Raw genomic sequence first — 22,840 nt, forward strand, 5'->3', positions numbered from 1 at the left:
TAGCCTGTAGTGCTCGCTTTAATGAGCCGGTTTTCATGCAGCTGATGGGGATTGTTGCGGGCGAAATGCAAGTGACGTCAAAATAGGCTGGGTGTATTACTGGTGGGTTCTCTCAGGGCGTTGCGTCTGTAGTAATGGGCATGGCTTGCCCACACGGTAAAATACTTCGGCTCTGAGTCGGCGCTTGCGACGTGTCTTTCTGTGCTTCCTCGCGTGTGTTGTTGGGCACTGTGTGTGGATGCGTGTCACTTGCAGTGAGCTTGTGAACCGTGGTGTTGGCAAGGCCAGGTAGCTTGGCAAGTGCCGCCAGCCACCATGAGCCTTGGGAAACGCGCTCACATTTTTTTATTATTATCTGCTTTGCTGAAGAAATTGGAACTTCCAGACTGTTCAAACACGGTCAAACAACCGTAAATAGGTGCAAAACATTGCATTTGAACAATATACAGAAGTGTGCCTGAAATATTGGCTGAACAATCGTAAATACGTTGGGTAGATACGTTGGCTCAACAATGGCAAATGAAATCAGTATGAAGTTGTGAGCCTTCAGTGAGGGAAGTTGACGTATTTCACGCCTCGTTATTATTCGGGTTGCCGTATTTCACGTTTTGTTATTCTTTGGAAAATATACAAAAAATAAACGGTATTGGTTTCATTATCGTGTTTAACTGCATCATAAGGAGCGAATTTCAGTTCCTCAGTCGCGCATTTTATTCGAGGGTTATCGCTTACCACTGCTGTTTGCAACGGAGCGGAGTGTAATAAAGCGCTGCGCAGCCAGTCAAACTTTAGTATGGTATAGATACAAAAAAAAAGAGCAGTTGGTAACAATGGGTCATGGTCCGCGGCGTCCTGTAGTAATCACAGCAGTGAACAAAATCAGCTTTTTAATGTTCGACCATATCAAAAGGGCCAGAGGCATCGAAATTCTCGGGTTTTTAACTTCGTGTCGCGCTCAGCTTGTTTAGGTAGCAAGAAATGCTTTAACGGCGGTCTACTTTTTGTCACGGAGGAATTGTGTTCGGCGGTCCTGAATGTGGGTGGAGCTTCACTATGGACTTTAGCTGTATCGATTGCTGGGCCAAAACGTTCAGAACTGGACGCCGCCGTCATACAAACGCTGCTAACTACCCTTCTGCACGCACAAATCTGTTCAATTCTTTTTTTTCCCCGCACAATAGCGGACTGGGACTCTCTGTCCCCCACGGACCAACACTGACCTGTTTGACACGAGCCACGCTTAACACGAGTAACTGAATGCATGTTTTTTTTTTTGTAAACTGCAAGTGGCCATGCGATTTTTCTGACTTACTCATTCTGTATAGTGCCCGTCCTGCTTGGACCTAACCATGGTCTGCAGTATGTACATAAATAAATAAATAAATAAATAAATAAATAAAATTACTGTAGTTGGATACAACTAGAGAACGTAATGGCTCTCCACGTCAAAGAAAGGACCCCCTTCCAACCTGTGGCTTCGACCGATTCTCATGAACCCGCTAGCGTAGCAATGCAGGGAGTAGCACTTGAAAGGGAATAATCATCTCCCTCCATGGTCGGGGGTAGCCTTCACACTCGATTGTCACGTCGCTCACTGCATTGCCACGCCACACATTCATGAGAATCTCCTGTCACCATTATCTGGAAGGGGGTCCTTTGACGGCGAAAAGCCGCTTCATTATTTAGTTGTATCCGACTAAGTATAGACACCCTTAGCGTACCGTGTTACCGTTACCGCGGTACCGGGAGCCCGCCCACCGCCAGTCCGCACGCGCTGATTGGTCCGCACCGCAGCTGCCGGATACCTGGCGCCATCTGGCGTCTTTAAGGTGATCTGCGCATGCGCACTGACGGCGCGCGGGCTTCCGGTACTCCGGCAACGGCAGCACGGTACATGGTATGCGAAAGGTGTCTCTTGTACTCCTTCCACTGCGCAGTTCCCTTCCTACGCGTTAGAAACCCTGCACCTAGGAGGTTCTCCCGTTTCGAGCTGTTCGCGCGAGGGGAGTCATTTTTCGCCCGAATGCATTCATCGCTTGTACGTGACGCCCGTGCGAGGACAAAGGCGTCATCGAAAGCGCGTTCCCGGGGATCGGGATGCATTCCTGCGGCGTTAGGCCATGCTTCGCGGAACGCTTGTGTTTCCGTGCGCGGGCAGGCGTGTACATATATGGGCATGCGATGACGTTCGGTCGTGTCTGATGCACGGCCCGATAGCGGAAACTGGGGTGTTTAATTACAGCAGCATTGCCTGCAGCTTTTGAAATTAATCCTGGGTTGTAAGCGCCAATTTGCACTGACAGCCGATATGCTCGTTTCGGGGGAGAGGGAATAGGAGGGGCGAGGAGACCATTCGGCCGTCTAGATATCGCGTGGTGTAATTAAAACAACCCCCCACACATTCCGGCGTAATATACTTGCGCAAAAAAGGGGAAATGCGTCCCTCCTTTCTAGCGCAGGCATATTCTTGAATGCAAAATGAACCCACTCGCCCAAACGAAAGTACTTATTGAACATTCCGACAAGGAAGTGTAATAAAAAAAAAGTATGTGGTTCGTGTCCCGCCAAGTGAACGTGCGGCTAGGAATACCCGTATGTGTAAATATAGTTGCGAGGGTTATACTTCCCCTCACCCACTTCCAAGATCCACCGAGCGAGGATTACCGCTGTAACGTGACCTCACAGGGCGCCTTCTCCGCACCATAACACATTAATTTGCTAGCATGTGAACGCCGGAGTTATAGCTTAGCGTACAGTATATACTATACTGTACTGTAATATACTATGCTATAATGTACTATTTATATCGAGGCCCTAGTGGAGCTTTGACGGCTCGCGTGGTTTAGCTCTACCAGCGAGTATTACGCCGCGGCGACTGCGTCGTCATCACCAGTATTTGGCAATTCTCTCGTCACATGAGCACTTGCTTAGAGGTTCAAGGGCTAGGTGCGCGACGGGTATTCTCTGATCGTTGCTTCGATGAATCCCCTTTCGCACCCAGAATCACCTAGACGCGCATATAAAGCACACAGAAGCGCGAACTTCGTCGCGGAAACGAATTTTAAGCTGCAGTACGCACCATATCGCTTTTATAAAAGGGGGTGGAGGCAGGTGAAGCAGAATTGTGAAGGAGACGGGTTGCACGTGGTGTGTGAGCAAATGAAATTTCGTCCAACTCCTGATTGGGTGTTTCAATTGAATTTGACTGCGATTATTTTCGCCTTTCGTCCGTGGCTCGAGCGACGCCCCGCCCCCTTTATCACCTGGTGGGCGGGGCCAAAGATAAGGATGGAATAGAGCCTACGGTGAATACCATATTTTCCGATGTATAGTCCCCAGGATTCAGTTATCACTGATAAATAGTTTCCCTAGATTTTCTGCACCCGGTGTAGTCCTGTGTAGTCCGCACCTGTAGAGGTGCGCGCGGGCTGCATACCGTCATTTACGGTAATCGTTGAATCCGTCGGGCCCCGATCAGCGATGCGCAGTTTACCGGCGCCGTGTACTAGGAGATCGGCGCTCGGCGCGCGTGACGTCGTCTCAGCTCTCCTCGTTTCTGTATCGTGTAACATGGCGCGGCTGGCGGCAACTTGCCGCTGTTCCCGGAATCGCCCGCCATCTCAACCACGTGGGAGACAGCGCCGCCTCGCGAAGGACGACGGAACCGGAAAAAAGAAAAAAAGTGGGGGAACACACGGCGCGTCCCATGTTTGGCGGGCATGCGCACACCTTCCAAGGTGGCGCGCACGGCCATTAAAAGAGAACTATCTCGCCGCCTCGATTGAGCCGCGCTTCGCAGAAGCCCCCCCGCCTGGCCTACTGAAGGCTTGCCCGCATCCGAGGCAAGGGTCCGCGTTCGCGGAAGCCCCAACGGGGTGGTCGGTTGCTTTCTGCTTGCGTGGTTCGCTTTGTGTTTAGGGGTTCTTTTGTTTGTATGTTTGTTTGCTGCTATTGTTGGAGGATTGAGACGGGGCTGGTTGGTCCAAGGTCGAAGGCGCCGTTTGCGGACCAAGTTTTTTTCCCCCTATTATTTTGCTTCTGGAGCATGTTCGGCGGGTAATACTTTTTCTCTGGTTCATGTTTTCTTCGTCTGAGCCGCACCTTATTCGGGCCCTTTTCCCGATCCGTTATTTTCGAGACCGGTTCGAGTGCGCATGTCCGCGCGTATTATGGTGGGCAAGTTCCGTTCTCACGAGTATGAATGCGAAAGAAAAAGAAAAGTCTTTAAGTGTTATACCTCGAAGCCCAGAAACAAACGAACGGGGAAAAAATAAAAGCAATGTCCTTGCCCTACTTCATGCGCTGTTGTCCTAATGGTCGTGGAGAATGCGAGTCAAAGTGTTGTTTAAGGAAAACGAACTCGGGGGAAGGGGGGGGGGGTGCGTTCGAGTCAAATGAAGGCATTCGCTCTGATCTCGCGGCCATTTTCTTTGCCCCCACGCTGCGCGGTGTCAGTTCTGGCTTCGGCTTCCGGTTTTTCTGTTGACAGCGCGCAGTCATTGGCACAGTCCGCGTATCCGTGGTTTGCCATGGCCGACTGTTGGGCAGGTGACTGTCACGCTCACTCGCACCGTCCCGTACTCGGACGCAACTCAAGAATGCAGCTGCTCTTCCCTGTCAGAGGACCCCCCATCCAGCCAATGCCGTCGGATCATTCTCATGATCCTGATAATGTGCCAATGCAGATGAAAGGGCATAGTCCTCTCCCTTAATATTCGCGCCGCTTCGTGCATTATCCGCGTTAGCAGGGCCATGAGAATCGGCCGACGCCATTGGCTGGAAGGAGGTCCTTTGACCGGAGAAAGCCGCTTCATTCTTGAGACAGTCTCGGCCGGAACCGTCACCAAGGAAGCGATGAAGGCGGCAGATTATGCTGGTATATTTTGCGGTTATAGCTGTCCGTATACGAGTCGTTGTGCCGCCTAAACAGTGTCACCAGAGTAGCGTGTGTTGTAACCGGAATATGATGTAACTAAACAATATAGCGAAAATGAATTTGTTTATTCCTTCTTCCCCTCCTCCCCTCCGCTTTCACCTGGTAACCGTCGAGAGTTTTTTTTTTTTTTTACGCCAGAGTTGCCCATAAAACCGATGTATCAAAATCGGGCTATCTGATCGGCACCCTGAAATTTGAAGGTTCGCAGACTGTCACGCCGCTCGCGGCATTCATGCGAACTGCTCAGCGTGCTCAAAAGCACGAATATAATGGTGAGACTAGGAATTTCAGGGCGTATAGGATAAGCGCGATAAAAAGCGAGAAAGGCCCCTTATCGAAAGGCCCCTCACTCCGTGCAGTAGGCAATTGTACCTTGGATTACCCTGGAATGTTTTCTTTTTTTTTTCGCCCGGTTCCGGAAGTAATTCAAGCATGGCTCACAGGGAGGACACAAAGGGCCGACGATGACAGGAAATAAACTAGCGCCAGAGGACGACTATGTCATGCCAGTGTGCCCATGTGTGAGATTATTTGCTGGGCGAGGGGGCCGGCCCGGGACTAACAGTTTGCCGGGCTGTACACTTCTACTATTCCTCTGTGTTACCTCTTCTATGCCTCTGTGTGCATCTCCAGTTTTTGCTGAGCGCAGTTTTTCGTTCGTGAATAAATCAAGCCGTCGTGCTTATCGCTGCACACCCACCTCGGGGGACAAAATTCACTTTCGCCGGGAAAGGAACCTTTTCCGCGTGCCTGGCCACTGCAGCGGTTGCGTCACGCGCTGATCTTTGTCGCCCGTCCTCGAACCGTGAGAAGCGAGCTGTGCATGCTTGCATGTACCGGTTCGTTGAAAGGATTACGAATGCAGCTGACTGCCGCCCCGTGTACCGCAGGCACCGCGCGCGGGCCGGTGTCCAGAAGTGAAATGCCGCCTCGTCCTTGCGTGTCCAGCTTTCCGTACTTCTCTCCTCAGCTTGGCTGTCGGGGGAAAGGGTTGATTGAAGTAGAGGGCTAGGAGTCTAGAGGAGACTGGACGGAAGCGCTCGTTTGCTTCTCGGAATGCGTTCACGGCCGTGACGCCGCGATGATTGGGCGCCATTCTCACGCCCCCTTTGACCGTGTGTGTGTGTGTGTGTGTGTGTGTGTGTGTGTGTGTGTGTGTGTGCCACTTTAACTCGGCCTCCTCTTGTCCCTACGTTGCCTCGCCTTTTTTTGCTAATGTGTTTTTTTTTCAACATTTTAAGCTGCCGCGTGCGACAGTTCGTTGCGAGTAAGCGTCATTGGAGGGTTGCGTGCGGGCAGGGCTTCGCTGCTTGGAATTCGTGGGCGCCGAGCGATGGTTACTCTAAGTGGACAGGTGGGAGAGCACTTGGAATCCGCGGTTGGACATTAGGAACCTGTCCCTTTTGTGCATTCTGCGCCCGTGTCGCTTTTGCGCAAAGTCCACATGGAGGCCGCGCTCCCTTGCATAATATCTCGCTCCCCTCCCCGTGTGTGTTTAAATTTGTCCGTGGATGAGTTTTGTGTGCAACATTGTTCTGGCGCCTTTCTCCGCCAGGTGCGCTCAGTTTGTGGTGAATGTGTAGAAACGACGGAAAACATTTTATTGGGATGCGGTAGGGACCGTTCAGATCTCCATGCAGGCACAGTCACTCGCCATGTGGCCCCCATGTTTAGATACAATAAAGGTTATGTGGATGAGTCTGCGGTAGACGTTAGCAAAAAGCTATTGCAAGATTGCGGACTCAGAAGCTGGCCGCTGTCGCGAGGGTACAATTTCAGGATTAAAAAAATAGACGTAAATTCAAGGGTTTATGTGTTAACAAAATTGGCGAATCTATATAGTACCGTTAGGTTTAACGGATTGGCTGGAGAAATATAAAGAAAAAGCGCCGAACATGCTGGCACCTGCCACCACTCCGTTGAGCCCGTTTCAAGGGGGACGCTCCTAACACCCATCCATCCATCGCGTCCGTTAGTAGGCAGTGGGAGTCATTGACAAATGGGAAACAACGAGCCGGTCCGAAGCCAATCCTAGTAAGATCCACTGACATCCCACCATTCCTAGCGGGGGCGAACGATCGCAGCGTCGCCCCAGTTTTCTCAAGTGCGAAACCCTGCGGGTTCGCCTCGCGCTTTGTCTCTTTGCCGGCTAGCAACAAGGCCCGCTCTCCGGACGGCATGCAAATCAGCGGAGTAATCGGGAGAGAACGGGCCGTTGTTGCCAGCTTTGAGGCGAGGAGGGTTAGCGGCACGTGCCGTAACCCTCTGTGTTGCGCGTTTTCTGTTTTGGCTTTTTTTTTTCGCGGTGGTAGCGGGGAATTCGAGCCGGGGCAGCTCCATTGTCCGACCGACGACGGGCTGTCCGCGCGTAGCAGCCGCCGTCTTTGCTGGCCCAAGGTCGGAGCGGCCGGACCGGATGTCGGGGACAGCTCGGCCCCCCCGCGCTCCTTTGGAGTCCTCGCGAAGCAGGTGGAACGCCGCGCGGATCGATCATGCGAAAGTGTTGCAGAAGCGCAGGGGCGCGAAACGCGCCTCTTTCTGTCTCTCTCTCTTTCCTGTTTCAGCTCGACAAGCGTGGATTTGGCAGAGAGGCAGGCAGTCAGTCAGCTACGCTAACGGAGCCGGGTTGAATTTGGGCTAGAATAGAAAGGAAAATGGACCCTAAAGAAAGCATAAAGAAATAAGACGATTGTATTGGTGTTGTGCCTCGTGTTTGGTTTCTTTTCTTTTTCCGCCTCCCTTTGCAGCTTTGGAACTTAATCCGGTGGAACTAGGAGGTCCTTCATAGCCTATGGCGCTAAGCGTTACCAGCGTATCCATATTCAGATCGGGGAAGGGAACAAGCAGTACTTTTATCAGCTCTGTACCTGGCCGGCTTAAATAGCTGCGTGCTTTGCACGACATAGCTCGCTGCAATACGCGTACCTTCGCCCTTTGGGGTTTAGCAACGCCGGACACTCCTTCAGAGAGGAAGCAGTACACATGGTTCGGCACGCGGCTCTCCTAGACTCCAGTGCCTGCGTAGCCACCTGTTAAAACTCTTCGCGTGGTCTGGTAGCCTGTCCGTCGCGCCCGTGCACAGCTTCCGAGCGTCCAGCCCGCCGCTGAAACTGCCAGCAGCGCGGCGACAGCCGGAAAGGTTGTTAGCCCGAACGGCCCTGACCGTGGCCTCGCTTTCGCGTCGGGCCTCGACCATGGCATTGAGCCGAGCGGCGCGCTAGCGAGCCGTGTTTCAATAAAAATGCGACCGCGCGCGCCGCAGCGCAGCCGACGCGCTCAGGATGCTGCCTGCGCCGGCTTCGCTGCACCGCGGCGAAGCCGACCCCTCTCCTTCCCTTCTCCCGTCGCTCTTTCTTCGGCTGCCCTTGGACCGTCCGTCACATGACGGCGTTGCCGCGGCTTCTGAGCGCGCCGCCATTTGCTTTTATTTTGTCGTGCGATTCCTTTTGTTTTTTATGGGCGAGAAAGGGAGAGCGACGCTTGAGCGGCAATTAGGTACGCGCGGCTTGGGAAATATGACCTTGGGGACCGAGCTTAGGGCTACGCCGGCTACCGGCGAGCGGCGGCGGCCGAGAGCGTGCTCGTGCCCGAAAGAGGCGACGCTTGCTGGCTCGACTGTCTCTCTGGTGGTTGAACGTAGTCCGCTCTTACCCAATGAGGGCCTGCCCCCTCAAGCCCCGCCGCATTTTTTTTTTTACACCGGATGCGGTGCTGGTCCGAAATTGTCGGGAATCCATTGAGATCGCCAGACCTAGAAGAGAGAAAGAAACGAAGCTGTTTTGTCTTCGCGTGTAGGCGTTTTTTTTTTTTTGCTGCTGGGAAGTACAGTGTTGAAAGAGCAGAGAGGGTCGAAAGTTTTTCGCGCTTGATGATTGCCACTGACAACAAAGCGGTCTCCCAAACGATCAGGTGCAGGGAGAACTATATTAGAAGGCGTTTGACGCCACGTTCTTGGGTGAGGAGCTACCACCATCCGGGGAGAAACTGTGGACCTGCAGAGAAAATTGCGTGAGAAACATAGAGAGGCGGAGGATAAATAAGTTTTCGTCTTTTTTGTTACTGGTGTTCCGGGTTTTTCTGCGAATAAATAATAACGACATACATATCTCAAGAGGGAGGTGATTAGTAATGGAGTGGACAGGGGCAGACTTCTGCCCTGCCGTTTATGCGGTTTACTTCCGTTGGCTCTTACTACGACGTCGTGTAAGTTGCCCTCGGTCGCTCGGGAAAACGGAAATGCTATAAACTTTTTACTACGCTGAGCGAGTGCGGGTGGTTGAACGAGCTTTTAAAAGCGCCCGCGTATTTTTCGCTTCTTCATAAACTAAGGCGCTTGAACACACAGATGCAAGCGACAACGAATGCATCCTGCAAGTTTAGTAAAATAGGAGATGAAACGAATCGCGGCGAGACAGACGTGGGGAGGAGAAAACTGTCAGTCTCGGCATTGTGCTGCGGGCCGTTCTCGCGACTTTCGGACTCGGGTTGTGGCGGTCAGCGACCTCCGGCTTTCCTCTTTCGCGCGTGTTGTTTTGAAGGATAGCACCAGTTGTTCAGGAAACGTCGGGGCGTACGTGTGCCCTTGGTTCGAGGCTACGCCGCGTGGAAGAGGTCAGCGACGTGCGTGGCGTGAAGCTTTTTGTTCCGTCTCACGTCAGCGACACAGCCCTGTCAATTCGCCCGCTTTGACAGTACAATGCAGTTTGTTTCCGTCAGAGCCTTCAAATTTCGTATATTAACTCCTCGACTCTCTCCCGGGCTCTATCAAATTAGATTTTACGAAATCAATCACGTATGAATATTCTCGCAAGACGTGTCAAGGGAAGCGGTAAGCTGCAAGCCTGTACGCATTCTAAACAGAAAGGAGTAAACAAAAGGAGTAAATTGACCTCTGGCTTACTCCCTTTCATGAAACACAAATACACCTACGTGGGAGTAAACTGTTTTCTAGCGCACACCCTTTTGTGAAAGGGTGCGCGTCAGAGGACAGTTTTACTCCATTTGTTTAGAGTGAAGAGAGTGCTCTAGGGGACAGCTTACTCCCTCTTTGCTCCCATATGCGTATATTCCTGTTCATAGTGCAGAACGGTATAGAAGAAAGCGGTTAGTTTGAAACGGTAAGTATTTGGTTTTTCCTTCTGAGTTGAGTTATATGTTGCGTGGCATCGTTTCTTCGACGGCGATTGTCGCGTCAATTTGTATTGCTATAGGGCAAATATGAGCGTATGTTTATGGCTCTAATGTTAATTGAAATGCTGAGCTATCAAATCGTCGCGATTGGAATTTAAAATCGTATAATTCACGCTGCCGGTGTTTCGGCATATATACGGGAATCGCTACGTACACAGTGACTATGTAACCAGTTCGGCGGTGGCTGGAAGTTGGCCGATTGATTATGACGGGAATGGACGACTGCTGAATTTTCGTACGGGCCAGAGCTAGTCTCGGTCCGGTGGGGTAGGCTTCCAATGCGGCAAATGCCGCACCCCTGTGACCTTGGGAGGACGGTATGGAGGAGCAGCGAGTAAGCGGCGTTGAGGAGTTGCACCTGAATGCCTGGCTGCGCAGCGGCACTGCTTGTGGAGTCTGCAGAGTAGGGCGCTTTGGTGTAGTGGCCCCGTGAAGCCATTTTGATGGAGGCGTGGTGTGCCCTTCGTTTTGGCGTTTTGACATACTGGGCGTCGCGTAGTTAACCTCCCCGCCTCTCCGTGCATCCTTCTCTCTCTGTCATAAGCACGTTATTGAAACAAAACTCGGATCTCAGCATTGCTTCATTTTATATAGTGGTCCTATAGTGCGTTAGCAGAGGAAGAAAAGAAAGCCGTATGTCCTGGCGTTTGCCGACATCATTGCAAGAGCATTTTATTGTTTCGTTTTAGCCGCGCGAGCATTTACTGCGCCTTCCGCCGCTCCATTCGTTTCTCTCTCTCTCTCTTTTTTTCACAGAGAAAAGTTCTAGTTAACACGTATAGGAGCCACCTTGGGGATCGTGAGAGCGACGTACTACACACCTTACAGTTTCGTGTGTCCAGTAGAAAGCTTTTTTTTTTTTCGCTACACCTTTTCGTTGTGCGAAGTGCTGACGCGTTTAGGCGTAACGCGCATGACGCCTTTCTGGCGGTCTTGTGCAACGTGCACTCTGGTTAAGCGTTAAAGAGAGCACTTCACTATTGCACAACCCAGCGATTGCTGTCCGAGCATGACTGCGAACCGCGCCCGCAACTCGGTGCTATTAAAGTAGTCTTTTTCTGATTGCAAAATGCACGAGCGTTATTTTTCCGACTTTTCGACGAAGGAGGAAGAAGGTAATAAATTGCGGCGCTTTAGTTTCGAGCTAAGCGTTTGTTCCCTTTATTGCTGAAGGATGCCGTGCGCGGGCACTACGAAAGAACAGATTTTGCATGCGTGCTCAAGTATCGCACGGTCCTCTCGTACGAATTTGACCAATCTTGTTTCGTCTCACCAGGGTATCCTGATATGTTAGTCATGGAACTTCTCTGTTGTGCTATACATAGCCGCCGCGGTGGCTCAGTGGTTATGGCGCTCGGCTGCTGGCCCGAAAGACGCGGGTTCGATCCCGGCCGTGGCGGTCGAATTTCCGTGTACCGTGCGATGCCAGTGCACGGTAAAGAACCCCCGGTGGTCGAAATTTCCGGAGCCCTTCACTGCGGTGTCTCTCATAGCCTGAGTTGCTTTGGGACGTTAAACCCCCATAAAACAATCTGTTACGCTATAGGACACTACGAGATATTACGCGCTGCCTAGATTGACCGCCCCGCGGCGCCACGTTGAATGGAGGGCACCGCCGTTAAACTGAAACATGTGCTATTTGAAACAAACATGGGGACAGAGATCGCATTCTTTGTCTCGTGCAGAGCGCGCGGAAAAAAAACCGCGAAAGCGCCGAACATGTGCACAAATTACCGCCCCGTGCTTGTGTGAAAAGCAAATACGTGAACTGCGTCGACTAAGTGGACGTAGTCCATTAAACTAACATTTTCTACTTGACTCTCCCAAATGAGAAACCGCGCGGGGGAAGTTTCATGACCATTAAAGCTATTAGGGGACCCTGGGCCCATCTTAACTGCTGCCCGTCGGGGCCCCAAAGACACCCCCCCCCCCCCTTCCCTCTCTGCCATCGTCTTTTATCTTTTTGCCGCTTTTCTCCGTACTCGCACGACGACGAAGTTTCTGGAAGCGCCGCTGTGTCCGTCGTATTGATTTCTACACGTACACACACACACGTGCTGCCAGCATCGCACTGACGTCGCACTTCCGCATACCGCCCTGCATTTAGGGTGTTTCCGATTGCGGGGTTTCGGCCGCTGCAGTGGCTTCGGCTTTCCTATTCGGGCGAATGAAGCAGAACCGGTGCGCAATAACATCGGCTCCATCCATATATGCCACTTTTGCGTCTCCGTGCGCGTCGCTCGCATGACGTCGACCAATGTGGGTGAGCTACGGTGTATCCAGTTAGGGGAACGCCCACTCGCCGTTACCGCCAGCTGTACTTGTGCACGCGATGACCAAGCTTGGCTCATTATTTCTTTTTTGCCTTCGGGTTCTCTAACCATCCGGCGCGCTCAGCAGTGCAGTACTTACCGCCGCCGCTCTCCGCCGTGCCGCGACCTCTGGTGGCGAGGAGGTGCAATAGGAGTGGGAGGCGGAGTTCTGGGAGAGAAGCCGGACTCCGGGCCCGAGCTGCGGGGGAAAGCCTCCCGCGCCTCTGAGGTCGTCCCCAAGGTCGGTGGGGCCGGAGGACGGCCTTGCCGGGGCGGCCACATACTGTGTATAATATCGATCGGGCTCGCAGCGGCAGCAGCACCCGCCACCACGTCGATTGCAGTGCGCGACGAGGGGGGGAGGAGGAGGAGGGGAGGGAGGAAGCACTGCCGCGCGCGACGGATTCGGCCCGAGCCTATGTGTGTGTATTGACATGCACGCGAGCTTCGCCACTGTATTTTCTCCCTCTCTCTTTTCATTGCCTCTCCGTTTTTTGTTCAGTTTCTTTTTTTATCTGGTTGGCTGTTTTCTACTGTCGTTCTGCCCACTCCCCTCTTTCCCGTATCGCCGCCGGCCCTGGTTCGCGCGCCCGCGACTCTATGGACGGCGCGTGGAAGTGCACGCCTGATTGGCAGCCCCGTTGTTTGTGTGAGCGAACGACGGCCGCTGGCGTGTTCCGCTAGGGGTGACAACACGGGGCGGATTGATGCATGCGGGGCGTATATTGCTGATTATCTTCGTCGTCGAGCGCAGCACACGCACGCATGCTGCTCACGCTATTTGGGCGATAGTTTATACTACGCCGCGTTGACGAACAAATGACCGAGAGAGCTGTTGTCAGGCGTATCGGAGCGCCTGGTTACTGTTGCGTCGTCCTAAGCATGCAGAACACAGGACACGTAGCACAAAGCGGTCCTTAGGCTACGTGTACTGTGTTCTGCATGCTTAGGACGACGCAACAGCTTGCGTACACACGCCGAAATTACGTGTACTGCGCCGACGAGAAAGCGGTAGCATTTCCTCTGCGTCCGGCATTGCTGAGTTTCAGAGTTGTGAACGATTCTGGACTGAGCGTGGCTTTTAGCGAAGTTGGCCGTTCGAACCGATCGACTGCCATAAATCGGTGGCGAATCGCGAGCTTAACTGCTCGTGCCAAAGTAGCCAGCGGGATTTCTCGATCGTGGTATGGGAAAATGAAATACTTTGAAAAGTAGGAGTGCTCCACCTGAAATTCTCCCGGTGGCAGGAATGGGAACTCCTGCGCGGACGCGGTATGTGTTTACATTGCACACATTTCCTCCACCACATTTATTTTTTTGTTTAATTTGAGCGCACTGCGTGCCTTGTGCCAGACGTACGCCGGATTCGTTTGACGAAACAGACGCAAGCGATGCTCAAAGCCTGTTAAGTAACATTTTAAACCACACATCTCCCTGCTGCGTGCTCTGTGGGGTCCTGGTAGGAACTATCATCCAATATGGCTATAATTCGCCTATAGCTCGTGCAGACATGTAGCCAGGATTTTTTCAGGAGGGCCTAAGGTAACGACCTACACTCCTTTTTTGGATGCGTGTCTGTGCTCGGATAATAGTTTAACTGACCCTTTTACGGCGGCCGTTGAATGGGAACTTTCTCCGCTCGTAAACTGCAACGGCATGGGGCTGTGTCGTGGCAGAAAAGCTTGCGTTTATCTGTCCCTTCCGAGAATGTTATGTTATCACGATCGGCAAGGGGGGGGGGGGGGGGGGGGGCAGTGGAAGGAGGTGGTACATCCTTGTCACTTCTCTCAGTTTGAAGCGAGGCGAAGAGTGCGGGGCTATTTTTTTCAGTGTGGAGTCTGCGTGCTGTTGTGAAATGAGGAATCCGATTGCTGTGTACTACGAGGTGTAGTTACTTCGGGCAACCAACCTTGTTTATGCCTCTTATCCGGGGGGAAAACCAGTCCAAAGCTCGGTGCAAAGGGGGTATCGAAGCACCGCTGCTGTCTCTTCGTGTCTGTGGACCGGTCTCCTAGGAATCTCGGGGTTTTTTTCGGGGTTCGAACCACGCAGCTTTTGCGTTTCGAAGGGGACGTGTTTGTCCGCCTTAAGAAACATCCACGTGGGCTGCAGCCGGACAGTTCGCGACCGCTTTTTAAGTCACGGCATATAGAGTTACTTTAAGGCCGAATACATTTAATCGTAGTTTCATTGTTGCCCCCCCCCCCCCCCCCCAATCTGACATCTTGCCGATCTCTCTTTTTGTTTTTTGGATGGAGGGGGCGGGGGTTCGCGCCCCGTGGTAAGGGGCTGGGGGGGGGGGGGGGGGCACTAGTGCAAGGGGCCGGACCAGCGACCTCCGCGTCCCATTAGCAGGCCGCTCTTCGGCCTGTCCATGCCCGGACACGGCCTGCTTTGTGGTATGCGATGCACGGCCGCTCCGTGAGATGGGAAGCCCATGTTCGGGAGGCGTATTTATGCGAGCGCTACCTGTGTTACCGCACCTCGGGACCGTTCCGCCGTGCGTGCCAGCCATCGCGGCGTTTGCTGCCGGCGCGTGCTGTGCATGCGTGCACGGGGCGGGACGTGGTTGGTTCTTGCGCAGCTGACGCTGCCTTGCGCCCAGCGGCCCCGCATGCTTGCATCGCGTGATGTTGCCGCGGCTTCCGCGCGCGTCGCTGTGTTTGCGGCACATCCTCGCCTTTAACTCCTTTGTGCGTCGTTTGCTTGTTCGGCGGCGCACGAGTGGCGTGGCGCTGCTCGCGTCCCTTATGAGCGCCGGCTTTTTGAATTGCGCCAACTCACTGTGAACGGTTGCGACTACGATGCTTGGGTTTTGGTTTGATGGGGATTAACGTCCCGAAGAGGCTCGGGCTATGAGAGGCGCCGTAGTCGAGGGCTCCGTGCAGTTTCGGCACCTGGGGTTCTTTAGAGTGCACTCACATTGCACAGTGCGCGGGCCTCTGGCATTTCGCCTCCATCGAAATGCGACCGCCCCGGTCGGGATCGAACCCGCGTCTTTCGGGTTCTGCATCCGAGCACCGTAACCATTGAGCCAACGCGACGGCTTGAACTGAGTTACGTCACAGGATGGTGCGTGGTGTGTGCGATTAGTATATACGCGGCGACCGTGCCCGAGAATTGAAACTTTGCTCCTTGCTTTCTGTCTTGTGCGTCGTGGTGGCCGAACATTTCCGCAAGCGCCTGCTTGGCCGAAAACGATGTTGTCTAAGTGTGGTCTCAGCCACCCAGGAGGGACATAAGGAGAAATGGAGAAGAAGCTCTATTATATATATTTATGCCTCCTTCTGCGATTTCCCGTGCACTACAGTGGACTAGCAGAAGCAAATGGTCGGACGTGCAGAGGGGCAGCCAGTGAGATTAGAGCGCCATCTAAGATCGTGTGATCTAGATAGGCAGTACTCATGTGAGCATGGTACATGGTATACAGGTGGCGTGACTTCTCCGCTGGCACGCGGAGGGAAAAAAATTCGGCAGATACACTTACGACTGCTTTCGTGTGGGAATGCGAAAGCATGTCGTGGACGCAAAACGTATACAAGTTTGGTTGCGGTTTGAGTACTGGGTTTATTTTAGGCGATGAGTCTGTTTTCTTTTCCAGGTGAACAGTAAAAGGTAAGAGAAGTTTAAACTACCATAATGCGACCCACCTCTCAGTACGTTTCCATTTTTTTTTTTTCAGGGGCTTGTCGATTTGCAGCGTGGATTACGTTATGCAACCCTCCCTATTTTTCCACGTGAAGTTGCTGACGCGGGGGTCACCTTGAGGTATATTCAAAATCGACGTTATGCAATGTAAATGCGCTGCTAGTCTATAAAATGTCGCGCTTTTACATTCTCTTTCCTCTTGTTCCTATCCGAAAGATATGATATTGACTTAATTAATTCTGAATGCGCCGAAATGTGGGGCCGCATCGTGATAAGCTATCGTTCTAATAACGCCGGCATGTTTGTACGGCCTTGGTTTGTATGTTGGTTGGCCGCAAATAAAGCTGGCGCACACCCACTACGGCGGAGTGGCCAAGACACTGGCGGTTAATTGCTGGAGACAGGAACGTTTTAATGGGAAAAGGAGTAATAATAGTATATATGTAGACTGACAGATTCTGCTCGCTTCTTTCCTTGTATTCCTATCTTTGTTTTCTGTTTTCTTTCCGGAGTCCTCCAATTCTGCCGTGTCGCACCTTGTGCAGCTCAGCCGAATCGGCATCGCCAGTGGTGCGCATGTGCCCCGTACATGTGGCATCGCGTGGGGTAGTTTATATGCGCAGGAAGCACATCCCTTATCTGGCGCAACGTGCTCTTGCATGTTGCGTCACGGGAGCTTGCCTCACCGCGGCATTTGCATCTCGTTCCGAAACGCGACCGCGGACAACACCTGGCCCCGTGGCATTCCCTCCCCCTTGCCGAACCCCCCAGATCTCTTTCGCTGGGGTTAAGTGGTTTAGTTCTCCCATACGAAGGAGGCGTTAGGAAGTGTGCTTTGTGTGCTTTTCTTTATGCGTTAAGAGCCTTTCTTAGTGCGTCCTAACATTTTGCGCGGCCTACGCTTCAAGGCGTGCGTGAGTCACGCATACTCAGTGGCCCCGCCGCGCCCCGTTCAAGGTCTTCGAGTCGTCATCAGCGCGCGTTTTCTTTTTTTGTCAGAGGCGCGTGGTTACCGTTCGAATGGATGGAGCTGTATTCTTAAGTGAGCTAGAAAATGAACTCGCTGCGTGTTGAGGTTAGCTTAAATTAGACGAGAGCCCCCACCACTGTGGTGTTACCTGCTCTTCTTGGGATGGTATACCATTCTGTATCCTGTTATTTATTGCGACTAATATTATGTCCTTGTTGCTTTTTGTTTTATAGTACCCACAAAAATTCTTCAAATCAGTATCGGTTCGTCGTGTTCCCTGCGTTTGATCATTCTCATTCACCTCACCAACCTCTGTTCGGTTCGCGATGTCGAGTTTCGATGATATACGAAACATTAGCAGAGTATTCGCAGTGGGACATTAACTATTTGGACGCACGGGGGGATGAAAAATGGCTGCTGGGTTTGGTTTGTGGGGGTTTAACGTCCCAAGGCGACTCAGGCTATGAGGGACGCCGTAGTGAAGGGCTCCGGAAATTTCGACCACCGGGGTTCTTTAACGTGCACTGACATCGCACAGCACACGGGCCTCTAGAATTTCGCCTCCATCGAAATTCGACCGACGCGGCCGGGATCGAGCCCGCGTCTTTCGGGTCAGCAGCCGAGCGCCATAACCACTGAGATGTGAGGGTATTGAGGCACGTAACACGTGCGGTTGCCCCGCATTTCATTATCACGTGAAATATACAGGCGCGAGGTGTAACAAACACCTTCGACCGAGCGAATTAAGGGCCTGTTCAGTTTTGGTTCAGTTTACGACCGGGTCTGTCCTTTCATGCCCCCCAGTGCTGTCCGCAGTCATATCAATTATGTTTCTCTCTCCTTCCACTCGGTGGCGCGGGCGTCCTCGCCCCTTTTCTAATGCACACCAGAGCCAGGAAGTATTTTCTGTTTTCTCGTTCCTTCGTGTTGAGTCGTTGGATATTTTTAGGATATACCGGGAACGTATACTAGTTTGCCGGGCTCCTACTGGGCCACTATTCTTCCACCGTGCACAATAGGCACGCGCGGGGCCACTCAACGGGTTACGTAAGCCATGTGTCTCCGCTAATACGTCTCCGGTATGCTAAAAACGTCTATTAATGGGAGCTTATACGCCGCGTTTTCAAACCTTAGGGATATGCAGGTCAAGCTTGCTGTGGTAACCGCGGCAGGTCCAGTTTCGTCAGGAAAAAGCCCTGTGCCGTTGTAGCCACCTTTCCATGGAAGACTTCAAATACGCACACGGTTGTAAGCCCCATGAAGGGGAACAATGTTTTAGCGTAAGTTTATTGTTTACTCTATATTCAGGCGTAACGAGCAGTTTTTTTTCCTCTGTTTTCCAGCTAGTTTTTCCTCGTCGCGCGTATTATCCAAAAATCCTTCTCTAATTTAGTGAAGAAATCACCAGAAAATTTGAAATTAGGTTCCGTCTCTCGTATTCTACGCGGCTGTACTCGTAGCGCGAGAATTAAATCAGTGAGACAGTTAGACCCCTGCGTTAGGCCACGCTTTCGCGTGTCGGCGCTTTCGCTGTGTAAACACAGCGCTGCGTCTGTGCGTTTTCGTCTCTCGGCGCTTGTCACTGAGTGCCAGTCGGCATCGCCCTGCATGCAACCCCTCGTCTCTTGTCACGTGACTGCGGTAGACGCTCTTCCATTTCCCACTCCCACCACCACCCTCTCCCTCCATAAGATGCGACGCCGATTTTCCCGGCGTCATCGCCCGCGTTGCGAGTCGCTTTAGCCCAGAGACCCCGCTCGGGTTTCGACACCGCCAGGCTCATTATAGCCTTGTGTGCGCTCGCGGCGACGGATCCTCGCTCGGCCCTGGCGAAACGCGTTTCGAAGAAGTTCGCGCCCATGATAAGGGGAAAGGGGGTGGGGAAAGAAAGAAACTCTGGGAAGAGAATGGTGGAAGGGAGTATTTCTCGGAAATCTGGATGCGATGCCCCGGCCCGTGAAGTGCGCATGCGAACGGCCGCCAGCGCAGTCGACTGGGCCCGCGCTCGCTCGCTCGCTCCCTCGCCTGCGGAGGATGCGGAGGAGCGAGCGGGCGGTCTTTTTTCCCTTCCTCCCTCGCCTCCTTCTCCTCGTCCTCTTTCCCTTCTGGGAACTACGCGGGAATTCTCGGAAGCCCCCCCTTTCCTCCCTCGAGGTGCTTCTCCGCGACGCGGCAGTTTCGAAGATGCTGCGCCCGCATTTGGCAGCGCCGTCACCCTCCATTGTTTCCAGAAGAGGGTTGTAGCGTCGAAAAAGACAACACATAGCAAGCGAGACGGGTGTTGTCTTTTTCGGCGCTACAACCCTCTTCTGGAAGCATGCACCAACTAGCCTCCTCAACAAGTATTACTCAATCCGCCATTGTGTGTGCGTGGGCGCCAAGGCGAGCGCGTGACCCAGCGCCGCGACTTGACGCCGGTCTCGGGCTCCGTTTCCAGTCCTCTTTTTTTTTTTGTGGGGGGGGGGGGGGGGGGAATCAGGTCTCAAAAGATATATATATATATAAACAGCATGCTGTTATCGAATGTATAGTGTAGCGGGGTTGAACTGGCCGCTTTCGTGCTGATGAGTTCGCTGACTGCTTGCTGCTCTCTGGGCGCAAATCTTGCGCAGTACGCGGGAATCGGGAGAGCGCATGCGTAGAAAGGCAGGAGGGATGCTTGCCCGCTCACCGCGGTCTTGGCATACTGCGGCCAAATTGAGCACGAAATGAGAGGCCTTACCCTCATTCCAATCAATCAATCAATCAATCAATCAATCAATCAATCAATCAATCAATCAATCGCACTCTCGCTTACTCACACTCTCGTTCCCTCTAGGCACGGCCTGAATAATTTTAAATGTAGCTTTTAAAGAAACAAGAAGGGAAGGTACTGGTTGTAGCGACAGCGCGTTCAGGGAGGAGCACACGGCTTACTCGTGCCCGTGGCATTACATCACGTCGCGTAAAACTGAAATTTGGCCGAGTTGATAAGCATTCACGGTGGTTGAACAGCGCAACAAAGGCAGGACAAAGGCAAGACAGCGCTTGTCTTGTCTTTGCCCCGCCTTTGTTGCGCTGTTCACTCACCATCACGTCGCCGCTGCTGCCGCGCTGTTAATAGACGTTTTTAGCATACCGGAGACGTACTAGTGTAGACGTATACCGGTTTACCGGTCCCTTCTCGCGCATGCGCAGATGCATTGTTGGGGTCAGGGGGAGCCACTGCGCGTGCGCGAGAGGGGTAAGGTGAACCGGTTATCGCCTGCGTTAGTACGTCTCCGGTATGCTAAAAACGTCTAATTTCCCTGTCCCGGCCGCGTGGAGTCCGCGTTCTCTTAGTGGCTGCTGGCTTGTGTGCCCGTTCAAAGCAGCTGTTGTTGAACGACCCGGAAGAGAAGAGCGCGTGTGCGAAATTTGCTGCGTAAAGAGAAAAAGCGTTGATATAAGTGTTCAATTTTTTTCTTTACCCTCGAAGAACTGCGAGAGCCTCCGAGGCGCGCGTGCCTGCGTGCTGAGGGACCCATTAAAGAACAAGCGCCTTATTTTATTTCGCGTCCTTGCTCCGTTCTGCTCTGCTGCCGCTACTTGAGCTCTGAACTTTCTTCTTCGTTATCAAGAAGTCGAACTTTGAGCATTGCGGTGCAGTTAAACGTGCTTTTCTCCGCGCCTTGCTCCGCCTTTAGGTGGCTATACCGTAATCAAGTTTTGTCTGCAAAAATTGATTTACGCACACATCGTCTCCCGGCTGTTACCGAACGCGCAACGCAGCACTGCCGCTGTGTGCGATTCCAGCGCTCTCCACTCTCGCATCGTCAGCTCAAATGTTCATTTTTTTTACGCGAAAGCATAAAGGTTCTGTGGCGCAAAAAAAAAGGGGGGGGGGGGGGGGTGTCGGGCGTTTCCGGCGGCGTGACTGAAAACTTAGGACTAGTCGATTTCGAGAGGCTTCCATAGATGGCGCCAGCCACACGAGCGGCGCATCAGAAACCCCTAACCCTCGGGTGGCGAGTCAGACACGCTACCCCTACGTCTGACAGACTGTCGGACCCGAGCAGGCCAGCGCAATATTGGAAAGCTTTCAGCGTTGCTATTCTTTGATTTTCGGGTTAGCTCCGCCAGTAGCGCGTGCGTCTCGTTCTGCCTGTAAATGTGCTTTCGCTGCTTAACTTTCGTGGATTGCAGCGGTGCCCGCTGCGTGCGTGTGGTGACAAGGGGGGGGGGGGGGGGGGGGGGTTCGAGGAGGATGCGATTAATTGGCTTTTGGTGGTGAGGGTCGATCGATCTTTCCGCGGAACTGAAAGAGGCGGGAAACCAAGCGTTAGCATTCGACGTATAGGGCTTACCGGGGCAGCACGCGGTTGCTAAGCCATGGTATCTCGGGGCGGGATTTTGCCGGGGATATCGACTCTGGCAGACAAACTTACCGCGATGTTTCGTTACGAATTAACGTTTCCGGCAGTCGCGAAAGATTCGTAGGAGTGACGCAATCGAAAGTGTAGGATCACCGAGGGAGTGGGAGCGGTAAGAGGGCGGTGGGAATGAAAAGGGGTTGCGTTGAAGCCAGTGCTTTGAGGGCAGCCCACAGAGCAGCTCTCCGCGTGGATCTCTCATAAAAATTGTCTATAAATAGTCTATGGAATTATTATAGACTGTATTGCCTTCCTGAAGATATTTCTTCTTGTCTACTCACAGTCTATATACTGTCTATTTACAAAAGTTACTACATGTATGGCCATTAATCTATAGATTGTCTATATGGTGTCTATAGGGTTTGTATTGCCTATAGACTGTTTTCTAGAGTTTATCTATAGTGACTCTGTAGACTTTATAGACCGAAGTCTATGGACATTCTGTAGACTGTCTAAAGAAGTTTTTTTAAGGGATGCTTTGAAGACGTCGATGGCCATGGCGGCCATCAGTCAGCAGACATCGCCGCGACGTACGTTTCAGCAGGGTGCGATATGTCGGCGTGCAAGAACCCGTAAACTGTATGAACGTTACTTGTAATATAGTTCATTTTGTCGAATAGAGTTCATTTTGACGGCGATGCGAAGAAGTCAGAGCTAACATTCGCGACGAACGTTCTGAAAGAACCACGCTAAGCTCGCTAAGCTCGAAATGAGTCTTGCATTGCTTGAACGTAGAACTGATTTTCGTTTCCCGCGAGAGAGAATTCATTTTCAACGTACTCGCCGGTGCTTCAGCAACGATCCTATATGACCCAGTAACGTCGGCGCAGCTCTGAATGTAGCTGTGCCGTCATTTCAGGGCCTCGTTTCTGAGGTCGCTCGTCTTCTAGAATCCCTCACGCCCCTCATTCTTTTGCAGAACAGGCTGTCTGTCAATCTTGCTCCGTTTACCGTTCGGTTGCGGACTGTCATTTCGAGGCCGCAATTAAAACGCTTCTCTCCCCCCCTCCCGCCCCCTCGGCCCCCCCCCCCCCCCCTCTCTCTCTCTCTTTTGCTCGGCTTTCATTGCTGCCGGCCCCGGCGACAGGTGTTTCCGGAGCCCAGCGTATGTGGGCGGCAGTGCCGGCCCGCGTCGCCGATTGCACCTGTCCTCCTGAAAGGCAGCAAAGCGCGCATGTGTTCTCCCCGTATCCACCCCGCAGCGTGTAACGTAGTACGTACGTGTGCTGCCTGCCGCCTGGGAGAGAGAGGGGGGGGGGGGTGCGCTGTGCGGCATTCAGCCCCTCCCTGCCTGCGTGTGTCGGCCTGCGCTGCTTGCTAGCTGCTGCCTGTGGCTGCTTCTCGAACCTCGCAAAGGCCGCGGGCGGTGTGCGGCGTCTCGCCAGCTTCGTCG

At 52.8% G+C, this 22,840-nt stretch overlaps 2 protein-coding genes across 2 annotated transcripts in view; one reads left to right on the forward strand and one right to left on the reverse strand.

Moving 5' to 3' along the window:
- Positions 1-12,724, reverse strand: part of Epp (Ecdysteroid phosphate phosphatase) — a 64,199-nt gene extending 51,475 nt beyond the window's left edge. Inside the window, 1 exon segment of the mRNA XM_077626842.1 lies at positions 12,539-12,724. Coding sequence (XP_077482968.1) covers positions 12,539-12,720 — 182 coding nt within the window. The 5' untranslated portion in view covers positions 12,721-12,724.
- The window catches only part of Polr2H (DNA-directed RNA polymerases I, II, and III subunit Rpb8), a gene marked incomplete in the record, with an annotated part of 87,254 nt that overhangs the window by 13,388 nt on the left and 51,026 nt on the right, over positions 1-22,840 (forward strand).

This window comes from Amblyomma americanum, chromosome 6, assembly GCF_052857255.1.
Source record: "Amblyomma americanum isolate KBUSLIRL-KWMA chromosome 6, ASM5285725v1, whole genome shotgun sequence".
Lineage (NCBI taxonomy): Eukaryota > Metazoa > Arthropoda > Arachnida > Ixodida > Ixodidae > Amblyomma > Amblyomma americanum.